The sequence below is a fragment of the Caenorhabditis elegans genome, chromosome X, assembly GCF_000002985.6.
Source record: "Caenorhabditis elegans chromosome X".
NCBI classification, from domain to species: Eukaryota; Metazoa; Nematoda; class Chromadorea; order Rhabditida; family Rhabditidae; genus Caenorhabditis; species Caenorhabditis elegans.
The window spans coordinates 5,063,152-5,078,388 of NC_003284.9; the positions used below are offsets into that span (position 1 = coordinate 5,063,152).

At 34.1% G+C, this 15,237-nt stretch overlaps 3 protein-coding genes across 4 annotated transcripts; 2 read left to right on the forward strand and 1 right to left on the reverse strand.

Moving 5' to 3' along the window:
* Nucleotides 1-1,450: 1,450 nt before the first annotated feature.
* On the forward strand, nt 1,451-3,512 carry C24H10.2 (uncharacterized protein). Its single transcript, NM_076461.2, has 5 exons — nt 1,451-1,540; nt 1,595-1,651; nt 2,157-2,321; nt 2,376-2,531; nt 2,587-3,512. The coding sequence occupies exons 1-5, from the start codon at nt 1,493-1,495 to the stop codon at nt 3,142-3,144; spliced, it is 984 nt and encodes a 327-aa protein (NP_508862.1). The 5' UTR covers nt 1,451-1,492; the 3' UTR covers nt 3,145-3,512.
* A 1,432-nt stretch (nt 3,513-4,944) lies between these two features.
* clc-7 (Clc-like protein) lies at nt 4,945-11,296 on the forward strand (the record flags this gene model as incomplete). Of its 2 annotated transcripts, NM_001383572.2 has the most annotated exons (6): nt 4,945-5,002; nt 8,875-9,035; nt 9,235-9,418; nt 10,016-10,147; nt 10,194-10,285; nt 10,907-11,265. In NM_001383572.2, the coding sequence occupies 6 exons, from the start codon at nt 4,945-4,947 to the stop codon at nt 11,078-11,080; spliced, it is 801 nt and encodes a 266-aa protein (NP_001370488.2). In that variant the 3' UTR covers nt 11,081-11,265. The 2 variants fall into 2 exon arrangements, with proteins under 2 accessions (NP_001370488.2, NP_001382285.1); NM_001395348.1 differs by lacking the exon at nt 4,945-5,002 and having other exon boundaries at nt 8,877-9,035; nt 10,907-11,296.
* On the reverse strand, nt 11,248-14,810 carry cal-5 (EF-hand domain-containing protein). The gene is made up of 6 exons (NM_076463.10): nt 14,672-14,810; nt 13,476-13,559; nt 13,309-13,420; nt 12,508-12,601; nt 11,740-11,852; nt 11,248-11,690 (listed from the first exon to the last, which is right to left on the reverse strand). Exons 1-6 carry the CDS (start codon nt 14,705-14,707, stop codon nt 11,659-11,661), a joined length of 471 nt encoding a protein of 156 aa, NP_508864.2. The 5' UTR covers nt 14,708-14,810; the 3' UTR covers nt 11,248-11,658.
* Nucleotides 14,811-15,237: the final 427 nt, after the last annotated feature.

The following is a 15,237-nucleotide window of genomic DNA, read 5'->3' on the forward strand; positions in this document are numbered from 1 at the left end:
TCAGCATAGAAAATATTATTCAATACAAAAACTGTAAAAGCCTCATTAAAATTTGCTGAATATTCTCGTAAAATAAATATATTTGTTTTAAGTGATAAGGGTTTTCAAATTTGAAGAATTGAATAACGAAACTTGTAATTTTCTATCAAAAAAAACGCTTCAATAAATTGAAACTTCTTACTCAAAACTGAAGCTCGAATCTCAAGCGATCTGTATCTCAAGACATTATTAATTCCAAAATTTTTTCTGCGTTTTTGCTTCAAATTTTTGAAATTTTTAATTTTTGTAGGGGAAGTCTAAAAACGAGTAGCATCAAAATTAAGAAGAACATTCAAAAATCCTAATAAAATTTACATAGTTTTGATTTATTTAGTAATAATATAAATTTTTTAATGGTTTTAAATTTTAAATATCAGAAAATTTGTAATCTGATACAGATTGTTACTATACGGGCATTTGATTTGCAATCACAAAAACATGAACTACATTTGGAATCAATTTGAGGTGAAGTTTTTTAACATTCTAAATTATAACTGATGTTCAAAAATGGTTAAAATCTTCAAAAATTTCAGAAGAATATTCCAAACTATTCTATCATTCCGATAGTTTTAGGTACTTTCATAAATTGCAAAATACTTAGTCTTTATTTGTCCATTACTGTTTATTATGGTTATTCTTTGATTTCAGACCACCATCCTTGCATGTATTGATTCCAAATTAACTTTTGCTTTTGATCTTTCATTTTCCCCACCGTGTTAATTGATAACATATTTTTATCATTGAAACAGACCCTGGCCCGTCGTATCGGGAAACATCAGTGAATCGATAATGAAAAACGTCTCTCATTTCGTAAGCCTCACTAACCGATTGGCCCGGGCAATTTTGTTGGCCGCGGCCCAGGGACGTTTCGAAGACAGAGACGACTCATGCTCACCGCTGCTCTGCTCTCTTTTCGTTCTTCTTGACATAGGGACGCGCTCAGAAACGTACGGAGCGGAGCGGAGCGAGTAGAGAGTTCCACAGCGCACATTCACACTCACAACCATCTGCGCTCACACCACTCACAAACACTCATGGAGGCAAAGGAAAGGACGAGCGCGCGCGCGCAATTGAGTGCCGTTCTGTGTATCACCAAAATCTTTTGAACGTTCAGTTTTTCTTAGTGCTTTTTCACTTTTTGCACATTGGGTGTACTTTTCATATATATTTTTGGTTCTATTATTGATAAGGGGATGTATTCGTTTTTTTTTCTTCATCCAACCCAGAACGTTTATATATTCAAAGCTAATTCATCTCTATTGAAAAAAAAACCAATTCTTTATTTTCAAAAAACCACGACATCTCTTATCTGTCTCGTTTTTCTTTGAAACTTTTTTTGGGCGGTGCCAGCTTGATTGAAAATACAGTTTTGTGTTGCTATCATTGTTGAATTTTTGAATTTCGCTTTGATAAACATTTTCATTTTCAGACATTGACATCTCCAGCTTGAGCCATGAATGGAAGCCAAAGGGTGCCGGAAATTTCACAAAAAATAAAAATGGTTAGTTAGTACTTACGCCTTTTGAATTAATAATGAGATTCAATTATTTTTCAGACCGGAGGATCAAAGCTGTTTGATGACGCCGTGACTGTGCAAATTAACATGAAAGAGGTTTGTGTTCTTGAGAAAAAAACGCTTTTTCGTGAAACCCACTAACTAAATTTCAAATAGCATTTCCCTTTTCCGGCTGTTCAGCAGCTGCCAGATAGCAAAAAGCCGACTAAGAAAAATGGCTCATTTTCGTGCTGGAAGAATGGAAAGAATATAGTTTTGGAGGTGGGGTAGAATCAGTCGAAATTGCCTCAGAAATCCAAATTTATCAATTAGATTTGATTAGAAACATTTCAAAATTTTAAATGACTGTTTAATATGTTCAGAAAAATTTAGAAACTTCGCCGCAACATTTAACCAAATTAAGCCAACTTTTAATTGTTTTCAGTGCTCATTTGTTGGTCATCCAATAGGTTAATCCCAACTTTACCCTAAATTTGCAAATATCTAGCTCAAGTCTAGCATTTTTTGCAATTGACATTTCTAGAATTGAAAAATATTTTCAAATAATGAAACTATTTTTCGTTTTCATGACCTATTATTTGCAAACAATTCTCAATTTCAGAACAAAAATATTGAAAAAGTCAGCAACTTCCGACGGTTTAACTCTAACCAGGCTCGTGTTGAAAAAGACAGAAACCAAGCTTCGATGATTTTTGATACTGACGACATTGACTCAGGAAATGGATCGAAAAATTCAAAAATGGAAGTGAAAATTACAATTAATATGGTACAAATTTTCAGGAATTCATATATACATAATAATTTTTAATTCATTTTCCAGAAACAAATTGAAAAGCATCATCGGGAAATCGATTCTTACATTTCGCCGTTTTCTCCATCACCGGATTCAATTTTTCTGCGCATTCCATTGTTGCCACAAGACTATGCGCGCATTGAAGAAGCAAGAGCCTCGCTTGACCAACTTGTTCGCAAATGTGTAAGTGATTTTTTGAAATTAAGATATATAAAAAATATAATAAAATTAATTTCAGCACCAAATGACTCCAAAAATCATCCCACCCAACGACGCGAAAAATTTCCTTCAAAACCTTCGACGGATCGATGTGCGTTGCAGTGCGTTGTACCCAAGGCCACCGGCACCTGGAGACAAGGAGAAAAAGAGCTACCGAATGTGTCCATGCTTTGAGCCGGAAATTGAGGACATTGAACGTCTCGTTGTTCACTATGACGGTGTTTTCCAAGCCATCAAGTATTTCCACAATCTTGACCTCTTCATGGAGCACCAACGAGCTGAGAAGAGAAATCTTTTCGGATTGGACTGTTCGGATGATGAGGATGATCATTTTGAAGATGAAGAAGAGTATGAGCATGAGTGTCGTCATCACTGTACTTGTAACAATGAGGATGAAGAAGATGTGAAGATGGGACAAGATAATGATCGTAAGAAACTCGAGAGCAAAATGATCAAAAAATTCGAACAGAAAGGTTTCTATTACAATGCGGAGAAGCAGCGAGCACTTCTACGGGAGTCTCTCCAAAAACTTGCTCTGAATTCTGGACCTGGATCTGGATCTGGATCTGGGCTCTGATAACGACTTTCAAAACTTATAGTACAATTTTATTCTGGAATCCGACTTTCCCCTTGCTTCAAAACTTGATCCCAAAATGCTGTATATTCAAACTCAAATCCCTTCTCTTTCAATTTTGTAACCTTTCCCATTGTTTTTCCGATTTTCCTTGCAACGCATTGTATATCCCGTTTATTTTTAAAAGTAAGCCAACAATTTCGAGTGTGAACCAATTCCAGATTTCCGCGTGAAACAGGTCCCTCCGTTTGTAATTACTGAACATGACTAAGAGAAGTGAGCAAAACATCGATTGTTGTAAATTTATACTTCTCGACACTAATTTCTATAGAGCATTTTAATTGGACAAAATAAAGTGAAATGTAAAAAAAGGATTTTAGGATAGCATGCATCATGAAAAAGTTACATGGATTGAAGGAGAATCCGTTCCTCAAACGCTAGGTGCTGCGAATCTGGGATACAGGTACAGCTAGGTGACAGTATGGTGATGCGATCATTCAGTCGTGAATTGCTAAACTTTATAATTAAACTGTGTGCCTAGGTGATAAAGCTCGTGGCCTCTTAGTCCACCACTACCGACTGAGCTATAAAATTTGTTAATACATATTTCAGGATTCATTGGAATATACAAAAAATTTATTTACGGCGTCGCTTTGCCTTTTTCCATTTGCTCTGAATGGAAGGTTCTTCACTTGGTACCGTTTTATTCATATCTTAAAGGTGGAGTGACGACAATGGGGACTTTGTCTAAATACAGTCATGATGATCCTAAACGATTAAATATCATGATACTTCGAATAACTTTCGATTTTTCAAAATTGTAAACACTGAGTAATTGACATTCTTTGACAGTAAATAAATATATTTCTAAAATTTTATTGAATAGGTTTACTATGCATCCACAGGAGTAGAAAAAAAAAAAAAGATAACAAAAACTGCTGAAAATAAATGATTTTGCCCGCATCCCGCATCTTTCAGAAATCTTAACAGATAAACCATGTCACAACTAGAAACACACGGCAATCAGAAAGTTGTTGTCAATTTCAGTAGTTTTTAGTTTCTGAAAATTTTGGCACGTACTAAAATTGCCGAATAAGCCAAACTGCAAGTTCCTCGTACTCCTGGTTGTTTTTCAACAAAATTCACTTCAGAAAAAACTCTTTTAAACGATACAATGCTTGAAGTCAAAAAAAACGGATATTCAAGTTCACAGATCACAGAGATACAGATAAGCTTTTTCCGGAACACATAACCATTGAGTCGCGCTCACTTCAAACCTCAACATGGAACTTGCCCCAAGCCCTAACTCGAACTTTTCTTCTTTTCGCTTCACTTGTCCGAGTGTGAGCGCAATTTTAACATCCGGATGGCCGAACTCCATTTCAAAAGCGGGTGTCTATCTATATTTGACACCCTCCATGCCTCACCTTTCTCACTTCCAAAATCTTTTGGCAGGTTGTCAGTGTGAATGACCATCAGTATGGAAGTAGTTGAAATTTTGAAAAAACATTAACTATATTGTTGAGTTTCTTATCTATATTCTTGTGATTTTTGTTATACTTTTATAGTTACTAAGTGACATTGAAATGAAGTGGTTGCTATTAATTTTGAAGAAAAGAGACTTTTACATGCACAAAATAAATATCCCCCACCAAAACACTTCATCTTGTCATGCAAGCCAATTTGAACAACAATTACCTTCATATTAAACGTTTATGTTGCATATTTCTTTCTTTTTTGATAATAGCTTTATGTATATACGTATTTATGAATCAAGGTTTTAACTAATTTCGAAATTTTAGAATGCCTTCTTTTCTCCGATTCAATCAGTTCTACTCAACGAAAACGGATACAGAAAATGGTGAGTTTATTTTTTAATTAAATACATATGTAGTAGAATAATTACTGTTGATGAAAACATGTTATGTTGTGCTCGAACAAAGAGTACTTTTTTTCTAAACCACAAAAGGAACAAGAATAGAAGATGAGATAAGAAAGCATCTGAAGCTTCTTTGAGTAATTACACTTATTTGTTCACGTCAGAGCATTAAGATTTTCAACAAGATATGTATTGTTTCAAAATAGGTCGACTTTCAAGTCAAGCCAGAGAAATATATCAATGTATTTCCCATGAACACTTCACTTCAATTTTTGCTGGCTCAGAGCTTCAAAAAAACATTTCTCAAATTTTTGTAGTTTTGAAAATTGTAGTTTACTGTGAAAAGTATAGTGCTAAAAATGAGGGCATGTAATACCCAAGTAACAAAATGTTAAAAAAATAATATTTTGATTAAAATATAAATTTAAAACAATTGATCATGTTTTGAAATACACCCATTACACAAATACCGAAATAGTTTGTTTTCTTTATAGTTTTACAGTTTTCCAGTTAAACAAGCTTAAAATTTTTGAACTTTTGAATTTTTGAAATACAGTATCTACTTTTATTGAGTTTCTTTTTTTTTTGAATGTCGCTCTAAAACAAGAATAAGTGAGATTAGGTGGACACCGTAGTTGGTTTAGATTAGCTAAATTTGAGTTATTAAACAAAAACTGAGAAACAAGATTTCCAGTCTGTGTGTAAATCGCTTTACAATTTAGTCCTAATATTGTTAGTCCTAATTTTGTGACACGGTGTTTGCACAAATTGCCTTACCTAAAGTATTTTCTGAATACGTGTTATTTTTCTAATACAACATTTAGGTAACTAAAAATTTAAGTAAAAAATAAATGTATTTTCCGAGAAAAAACCCTTGCATTTGGTAATATTATTCAAAAAAATTATTTGATCAGACAGAAAAATAAGCTCATACTCTAAAATAACTAGTGTCATTTTAGACAACGGGTAAATATACCAATTTTTAAAACTGGGTTGAATAAATTTTTGTATGTATGAAATTACTTAATATTGTGATAAAACAGAAAAATTTTGTAGATTTTGCAAACTTTTTAGTAGAAGTTTTTTTGAATTGCCAAAGAAGGTGGGGTGGGGGGGGGGGGGGGGGGGCTTAACCCTCATGTTTTCTCTAATAAAAGTGATTAAAATATAAATTAAATATACAAATAATTTTAGAACAATAATTTCCAAAACAGGTAAAAATTTATTTTTTCTTCCATTTTCTGACTGCAAATAAAAACATTTCAAAAACTAAAGTTTTTTGGTCATTTTAGCAACATATAAAATAAAGAACATCCCCGTTGTCGAACCTCCATTTTAAAATTACAGTTCATTACACAGAGCTTTTCTATAATATTTCACAACCGTTAGATTAATTCAATATCTATTACAATGTTTTTTTTTCATTTTACAGTTTCTAGTTTGCAAATCACATTTGATGTTCAAATTAATGTTACAAATGTTTAAAAACTAATCCAATCTTTTGGATTTTTTCCAAAAGTTCAACCTACGCATGTGACAAGCACATTGTTCAACTTAACGCCTACTCAGTTGTGTAGTACTAAAAATTGCAAAAAATCAGTAATCCGATCAAAATCGGTTCATTTTCAAAAATAGTCTCTCACACGTCTATTTAAAGTTTTGCGTTCTGTATGTTGGGCCTTTCTAATAACCAACCGTTCATCCATAACGTTCATTACGAAAAACGGATTCTCTCATGCATTCCGCCGTCCACGCCTTGTACATAGTAAAACTACGCCACATGAGGGGGTACAGTTGACCTGCCAGATCGATATCCTCCAAGGCCATTTCGTCAATTCGCCATTTGCTGTTTCGCGTGGTGGTGTTTTGTCCTCATTGTTGCTTCGTATTCAAATTTCTTTGCTGCGCGGAAAATCTTTCATACAATCCCGTTCTCAAACAGTTTATTTTCCATTATGACACAGTTTTTCATAGGTTTTTTTGCGGATTCAGAAGGAATAAGATGGATCCGTAAAAATAGTTGTTTTTTTCTTTTTTTTTTGTTGTTTAAATTATGTATTCAAAAATTAGTAATTAGTTAGAGACATCATTTTTTGAACAAGTTCTGTTCAGCTGAATTTTAGAAAACTTAATTGGTATTTAATTTCAGATCCATTACTGATTTGGTTGCAGTACTGTAGGACTAATAGTAATTTTCAGAAATTCTCGCTACGGTGTCAAATTTTATTATCCAGCTAAGAAATTAATCCGCATAACTGGGCTAAATCTAAGATATGCTAGTCTTTAAAAACATCCCGAAGTATACATCGTTTCAACCACATGATTTCTTAAAAATTGATACTCAGACATAGTTTGATAGAATTTCCTGATTAATGATGTTAGTACTTTTTTCTGTGATTTCTGACAGACATTAGTGCATAGGCACAGAATACACTTCCCATTTTACATATTTCACTCAAAATTTCAGCTTGTTCTCTGTGGGGTTTTTTTTTCTTTTCTTTCTAACATTTTTTCTGAAGCATAGAGAAATCAAGGCAAGTAAGAAAAGGCGTGTTTGGTTATAGAACCTCTTCCCTCTTCACGAGCAATTAGGGAGAGCTCTCGTGTAAAGCTTCCGTATCCCAATCCGGCTTTGCCTTCTTCTTCGCCTTATTAACCTGGTCCCTTCCTCTACTTAGTTAGCCGTGTCTGTCTCCCATGACAACACAGCTGCTATTATGATAAATCTAAATTTAATGAAAATCATATTCATTGTTTTTCCGGCTACAAATATTACTTACATGCTTCCTTATAAGCTTACTTACTTCTACAAGAAGAATCAAAATGTCTAGCAAATGAACAAGAAAATAGGAATAATTGTCATTTTCATTTATGAATTATGAATAGCTTGCGAGGCGATGAAAAAGACAATGGTCCGGGGACATCACGGCAGGCCAGTAATAACTCGAGTGTTATTGCGATTCCAAAACATAGACCCTAGAGGGGGGTATATAGCATAAGTGTGAACACGTTGTCGGTCTTTTCCCTCTTCTCTCCCTCCATCTGCAAACCATTTTCGCTTTCATTCATTTCTTCTACTGTCTGTACATCCACATCCTTTTGTGACTAATCGACCCAGTTACTTCCATTTTGAATTCCTTTTACCTTTATTAATTCCATCTAATTTCTTATGCATTTTATTATCCAAATCCTAAATTCATTCACTCTACCAAAATCAGCATTTAATCTTACTACATGGAAAGTGGCGCGGGGGAGAGAGATTCCTCTATTATCTCGCGTTTGTTTTTAGATTCGTTCTTCTCTTGTTTTCTGTTTTCTCACGGATATAAAACAATAGAAAACAGAAGCTTCATTTGAATCTTTTTTACGCTCTCTTTTGTGGAAAAGGGGTCCTCTACTACTCTACTACTTTTCTAACTAACTAGTAAGCTTGATTGAAATGGATTGGAATTTTGTCGAAGTTGTTGAAGGTAGATTGCACTTGGAAAACAATTGGAGAATAGGGCACACGTTTTTTTCACTTTCCATTATATCTGGTTTCGAAATGAGAAAACCCGATTTAAACAATAAAAAATTTTATTATTTTCAATTTTTACTAGAATACAGTGAGATCTAAATAATTTTGTTTTTTTTCAATGTTTATTTTCATTAACCTGTTTTTTCGCCATATGCGCCCCTTGCTGAACATTGGCAGTGTACATCTCGGCTCTTTTTGATTTTTAAAAAAAAACCAACTACTAACAAACATGTGAAAAATATATATCTTTGAACCGAGATATAAGATGTCAAAGTGAAGCAATAAAAGTGCAAGTCTAATTAAAACATGCAATATCTCAAAATCGAATATGTTTCAGACGCAACCACAATGTCAGAACGTAAAACTACCAGTGCTCAAACAATCGTCATCATATCATCTTTAATATTGCTCATTGTCGCGTTAGGACTTCAAGCCGGCGGTGTAATGTCACCAAGTTGGCAGGTGGTGGACATTCGGGAGTTTCGAGCAACTCACCATGTGAGTTCTTTTGTGTTTTGAAACATGGAAATCACCTGCTGAAGTTGTGATGATTTTAGAGCCAAGGTTTTTTGTGCTTTAACTTCCTGAGTGATCACACATTAATCGGAATGTAAAGTTCATGCGAAAAATGATGTAAACAGTTTTCAAGCTATATAAAAAAAATTATAAAAATTAAAGCAAATATCCTGAATTTCAGCACGGCTTATGGCTTGACTGCACAAGACCTCAACTTCACTTGGTAAAATCTCAAAACAAAGACGATCTCCCACTACATTGCACATATAAATTTGACATATCTGCAACGCAAATCATTGATGAAAATATTGAGGACATTGATCAGAATAGTGCAGCTGGAGAAAGCGAGCACCATCAATTTTTCGGTAAGGGTTTATATACTTGGAAAAAAATTGACTTTCAAAATTATTTTTTAAAAAGCAAACCGCGTAGAAAATTATTGTGGAATAAAACCTTTTGAGAAATATCTAAAAAAACACTCAGTAATTATTGAATTTACAAAAAACTTTCAAATAATTTGAAAAGATGAACCTCTGAATAGGAAACATATTGTGAAATTTTCAGTCATTTACAATCAATTTGTTTTTTTTTTTTCGAACTTGATGAATTTGAAGAGATGAAATAGCGTGAGTAGAGTTTTTTTGAAAGTAGACCCAAAAAAAAAGAGACTGGCTGAATATTTGAACAAAACACGCTAATATTTTAAAGTGTTTATTAAATTTAGGTCAAAGATTTGGAAAATTGCCAAAAATTCAAATAATTCTGATTTTTTGTAAACATAGAAAAGATTTTTTTTAACTCGTAGCAAGCTGTAAAGTTGAAGAATTAAGCATTTTTTCTATTAGCATACTATATTTTTAAAGATAAATATAAAATCTTACAAGACAACAAATAAAAACTCAATTTTAAAGTATATGTTTACAACAAATTTCCTTATTTTTTAATGTATGCCAACTTTTCAGGTTGGCACAAATTCACCTTAGGATTTATGCTCTGCGCCATTGTCCTGGCCGCATTATCTCTCTTGTGCGGAATTTGTGCTCCTTGCAGTTCTGGGTTTGCCGTGTTGTATGCTATACTAGTGGCTTTTACAGGTAATATAATTAAACCTTTAAAAAACCCATAGATACTTTTTTTAAGCTTTCACAGCCACGTGTGGTGACGCTATTTTTTTCTTCGCGGCTCATAGAGTCGATAGTCGATTTGTGCAAGGACTTGTTGGAACTTATGAGGTACAGTCTGATTTTCTTTTTGATTCATAAAACAAATTATGCGAAATGTGATTCGATCAAAAAATTAGTCAATGGGCACCCTGTAGTAAATTTGGTCAAAAGTGAAATTTTTCTGACATTGTATCTAGTAATTTCACGTTGAAACCTTGCGCCAGAGCGGTCGCTTTGTGAACACTACAAGTCCACAAGCTCGCGCCGTTTTTCAATTTTTAATTTTAAAAATGACCGGACACTGGAAATTATACTCTAAAAAACTTAGAAAATTGCTCCAGAGATTCAATAACTCACCAATTCTATGGAGTGGTTAAAAATAATCTACATTTCGAAAAAAACAAAATGTTCTGGATACAATGTTCCTTCTATTTGTATGGCCTCTCTATTAGTTTTGCGATTTCAAAAGTATTTGAAAATTATTTTTTTTACTCAAATCGTTTTACCTGCGATATTTTTCTGCAAATTGTCGTACTAATTAACGAAACCCGCAAAACTTGGAATTATTGTGTTGTCCTTTTGCATGTGTTTCAATATGCAATTTTTAAGAAGAACAAGAAAAATGGTATAAATTACAAAAAGTGAAAAATTTTGATCTAATTTTAGTTATACAAACTTCTCATTTTTCAGCAAGTAATAGGTATGGCATTCTACCTCCACGTGGCCGGCACAGCGATCTCCTGCTTGGCCCTGATCATGGCTGCAATTTCGGCCTACTCACTTCTCCAAAACAACGAATCTGATCGACATCTTCCAATGCGAGAAATGGCTCCACTTCACGAGCCACGATTTGCGCGAGTCTGATTACTTGTTTGCCAAATTGCCATATTTTGGGATCTCTTTCATGATTTTGTTAGGTAACTCAAACACTACCTTATAAAATTATCTGTTTTTATCCTGACATTTGCTCGTTTTTTTTTTTTTTTCTTTGTCATATTTTCTGTACGATTCATCGATCCACTGTGAATTTTGGAAGCATTGAAAATTATTATTATACCAATTATATGTGAGACACAAAAAATTACATATTGAAAAGATTGAAAGAAAAACTATACAAAAAAAAACAAATTAAAAGTTCGTAGTTGACAAAAAAAGGCACACTGTAAATTTGCTTGGGTTGACAAGAAATGTGGGTTGGATCGGGATTGAAAGTAGATGATAGGAGTTTTATCCGAAAATGCTTGCTCAGCAAAGAGCAAAATGACTATGTCGTATTCAGCAGCAATTGTTGGTTAGCAATATGGTTGATATAAGAATTGAAATTTGGAATTGAAATTTTGAATTTGGAATTTAGAAGTTTGGAATTATCACTTTTAGAAACACCGGGGGCGTATTTTTTATTTTTTTTATTTTTTTCATTGTTCAATGTCTCGAATCATTCTTCACTTTTTCCGGGTCATCATCTCGCAGAATTCTGAAGAAAAAATTGAAAATAAATAAATAAATATATTAAAATTGCTCACCTTGGAAATTGATTTTCCCGTCATTATTTTGATCGACGTGCCTATAAATGGCCTTGATATCCTGATCGGAAAGAGAGTGCCCCATTCTTTGGAAGGCAGTGCGTAATTCGGATCTGAAAAAAAAGAGTGAACTGTATTTCTCATAGTAATATGCCACTATTAGTTTTAAAACAGGGTTGAACAAAAAATTTAAAAATGTTGCAAATTGCCAAAAAAAAACCTGATGGGTTAACAAAGATAAAAACAATTTTGAACACTTTTTTAAACTTTTAAATTAGAAGTTGAATCATTAAGTTAATTTTACGTTTTCTTCTAATTTTGTAGTTGTTCCAAATTAAATGATGTGTCGCGATTTTTTATTATTGTCCAAGTTGACTGAAAGTTGGCCAAAAAAGGGGTGTTTTATTGTAAAATTTTCTGAAGTTTTTTTAAACTTTGTTTTTAGCGGTTAAAAATATTTAAAAAAAACAACGACTAAATTGGGCTGAAATTCAAAAAAACTGTACATTTTTCTGCCATTCCAATTGATGAATATTTTGGGCAATTTTCAAATTTTTGACATAATTTATCACATTTTAGTTTTTTTCCAGTCAAAAATAAAATACATAATTACGTCGTACTTCTTCATATAAATCTCTAACTTTCTACTACCAATTAAAAATTGAACGATTCCGAACAACACATACTAAAACTTTGTCATCAAAGATTTGTGTACTACAAGTTTTTGCGGCAAGCGAAAAGTTGTTTCTTTGCAGTTTTTCAAGTTACCTTGTTATGTAACCATCTCCGTCAACATCCAACTCCTCAAAAACAGCCTTCAATGAAAGCGAAAGTGGGTTCGCTTTGGCGATTACAAGGAATTCTGAAAATAGAAAGTAAAGTATTTTATTAGTGAAATTAAAAGTTGGCGTGAAATTAGCCTAATAAGTATTTCCAAATAAAAAACACTGCTTTAAAGGTGGAGTAGCGTCAGTAAGGAAATTGTTAAAAACCACTCCTATGGTATTAAAGTGACCAAATAACCTAGTAAAACTTTTCAAAATATGTTTTTAATGTTTTTATTTCGACTCAAAAAGCCGTGAAAACTGGTTTTTTCCCAAATTTTTTGTAGCCGTGGATCGAAAAAAATTCATTCGGATTTTATGGCCTACTTATACTTCAAATGTTAATATTCAGACACTGTATTGGTTCGAACATGCGACAGTGCTATATTTATCTCAAAAAGTGGCAAAAACTCAGTAATTGTCACTTTTTTGTCACATCAATGTGTTTTGTAACAATTTACCAGAACTTTTCTCATTCCATGGAAGACAGGCACGATTTCAGGGCCTGCATCAAACCTGCCCGCCTCACGCCCATCGCCTCAATTCTGAATTCTGGCGTGAAATCAAAGGCTTGGTGTTTGCAGCACATTGTGAAAATAGTGTTTTCTGGCGGCCGACAGCTTCCGGGTTCTGCGTCACACAACACAGAAGGCGTGGCTCGCGGCGTGAGGCAAGCATTTTGGCGCCTGCATGAAAGCCCTAATTATTGCAATAAAATGTTTCTCAGTTCTGTTATGCTGCTTACCTTGGAAATCAATATTTCCATCACAATCCTTGTCAGCGGCCTGGAACATTGCGTCGAGCTCGTCTTCCGTTGGAGACTGTCCCATTTTTTGCATGACAGCGCGCAGTTCTTCCTAAAATAAACACAAACTTTTTTTTAAATTGTCTGATTTTCCAGATTATTCATACCCTTTGAATGTATCCATCTCCGTTGAGATCGAACTCTCTAAAAATTCCCTTCAAATCATCCTCTCGAATCTCTCCAACTTCTCCCTGCAAAAGAAAAGCGCCAGCTATTTTTACTTAAGTATTCATATTCTCCTTTTCTTCTTTTCATTCAATGTTTGCTTAGCAAACTACCTGCCTGCTTGTTTTTTCGACTTTTATAGGTTCCCACAAAAATGAAACATTTCAAATTTTGCAATTCTTACACTTCCTACACGCTGTCTAAAAATTATAAGAAGAAACAGTTCGACAAAGTTCCTGGTTATCAATGAACGAACTATGCTTTTATATTTTTTTTTAAGTAAAAAGAAATACACCAAAAGTCAGATAAACGATAAAAACGGATAGGTCAACAACAAAAAATCAGGTTCTGTTGATTATTTGTGGCAATTAACAGAAAATAGCTAGATTATTTGTTTTGCAAAGTGATCTCTATTGGTGGCATGTCTGTTTGTATCTGCGCGAATTAGTTCCTATTGTTAAAATAGTGTTGTAAACAAGAAGCAATCAATCAGAAAAAAGCACTACAAAAACCCAAAATTATCGTCTTTCGTTTTTACACTACCCATCGCGGCGTTCCGTTGTGAACCGGAAATTTAAAATTTTTTTAAAGTGAAACGAAAAAGGTTATAATTTTTCAATGTTCCATGCAACTTTATGATTTTTTTTTCTAACATTCAAAAAAGGAACATCGTGAATCATAGGGAAACTGAAATGTTGTGTTTCGGTGAAAAAAAAATCAAATATGACGTTTTGTTTACCGTTTGCTTTACATGATATTGGACTGAAAATTTTTTATAGTTTTCCTTACAAAACCGTGAGTCAAAAATATTCTAACTCGCAAGATATGTTTGCATTGCGATTATTTTTTCCTTCTCAAGTTTTTTTTGTTTCGGTTTTTCGAAAAGAAAAGTTGTGGCGATTTGAGAAGGGGTTCTGTTAACATGCACAAAAATGTAAAAGTTGGAGAAAGTGCACGCTCAAATTTGTCATCTTTTTTTAGTTTCCCATTTTGGTTTTGTGCAGTGTTCTCCAAGAAGAATGACGTTTTAGTAATACAAAGGGAAAGTGAGAAATTGACAATGATAAGAAGCTTATCAATGGAAACATTTTTCGAATTTCGAAGGAAGGAAGAATTGTGGAAGCGGTGTAGAACATACCTGATTCTTCTTCTTTGAAGAGCAGCAGGCGCCCATGTTTGTTTGGCAGAATACAGGCGAGTCTCAGTCAGGCAATCGCTTGTTGGCGGTGGGGGAGGAGGACACCGAAAGAGAGTTGATGGCTGGTCGCACCGTGTGTGTGTGTTGTATGAAAGTACGCGTGTTTGATTCGAAGACGAGAATGCGGGCGGCGCAAAGAGAAACGAGAAACAAACGACGACACTACCAGCAGGACCCCCTTGTTAGTCACAAAAAAGAGGAGGAGACGCACCGGGCAGCCTTCGTCGTGCCTAACAGCGTCGTGCCCCCGCCATCAGACACCGAGACCGAAATCGAGACACGCCCCGAGATAGGCCCCCACAACATTTCGAATACAGTCCCCTCATTCACGTATCTTCATTTTGTTGATAAATGATAAAAACATCCTTGAGAAATACACAACTGTTCTTCTCATTGACGCTCTTTCTTTCCTTTTCTCTCTCCCGTTCTTTCGTTTACGGTATCAAAATTGAGTTTTGGCCAATTATCTGTGGCTGATTGATAGAAAGGACAAGGATCAGTTGAAG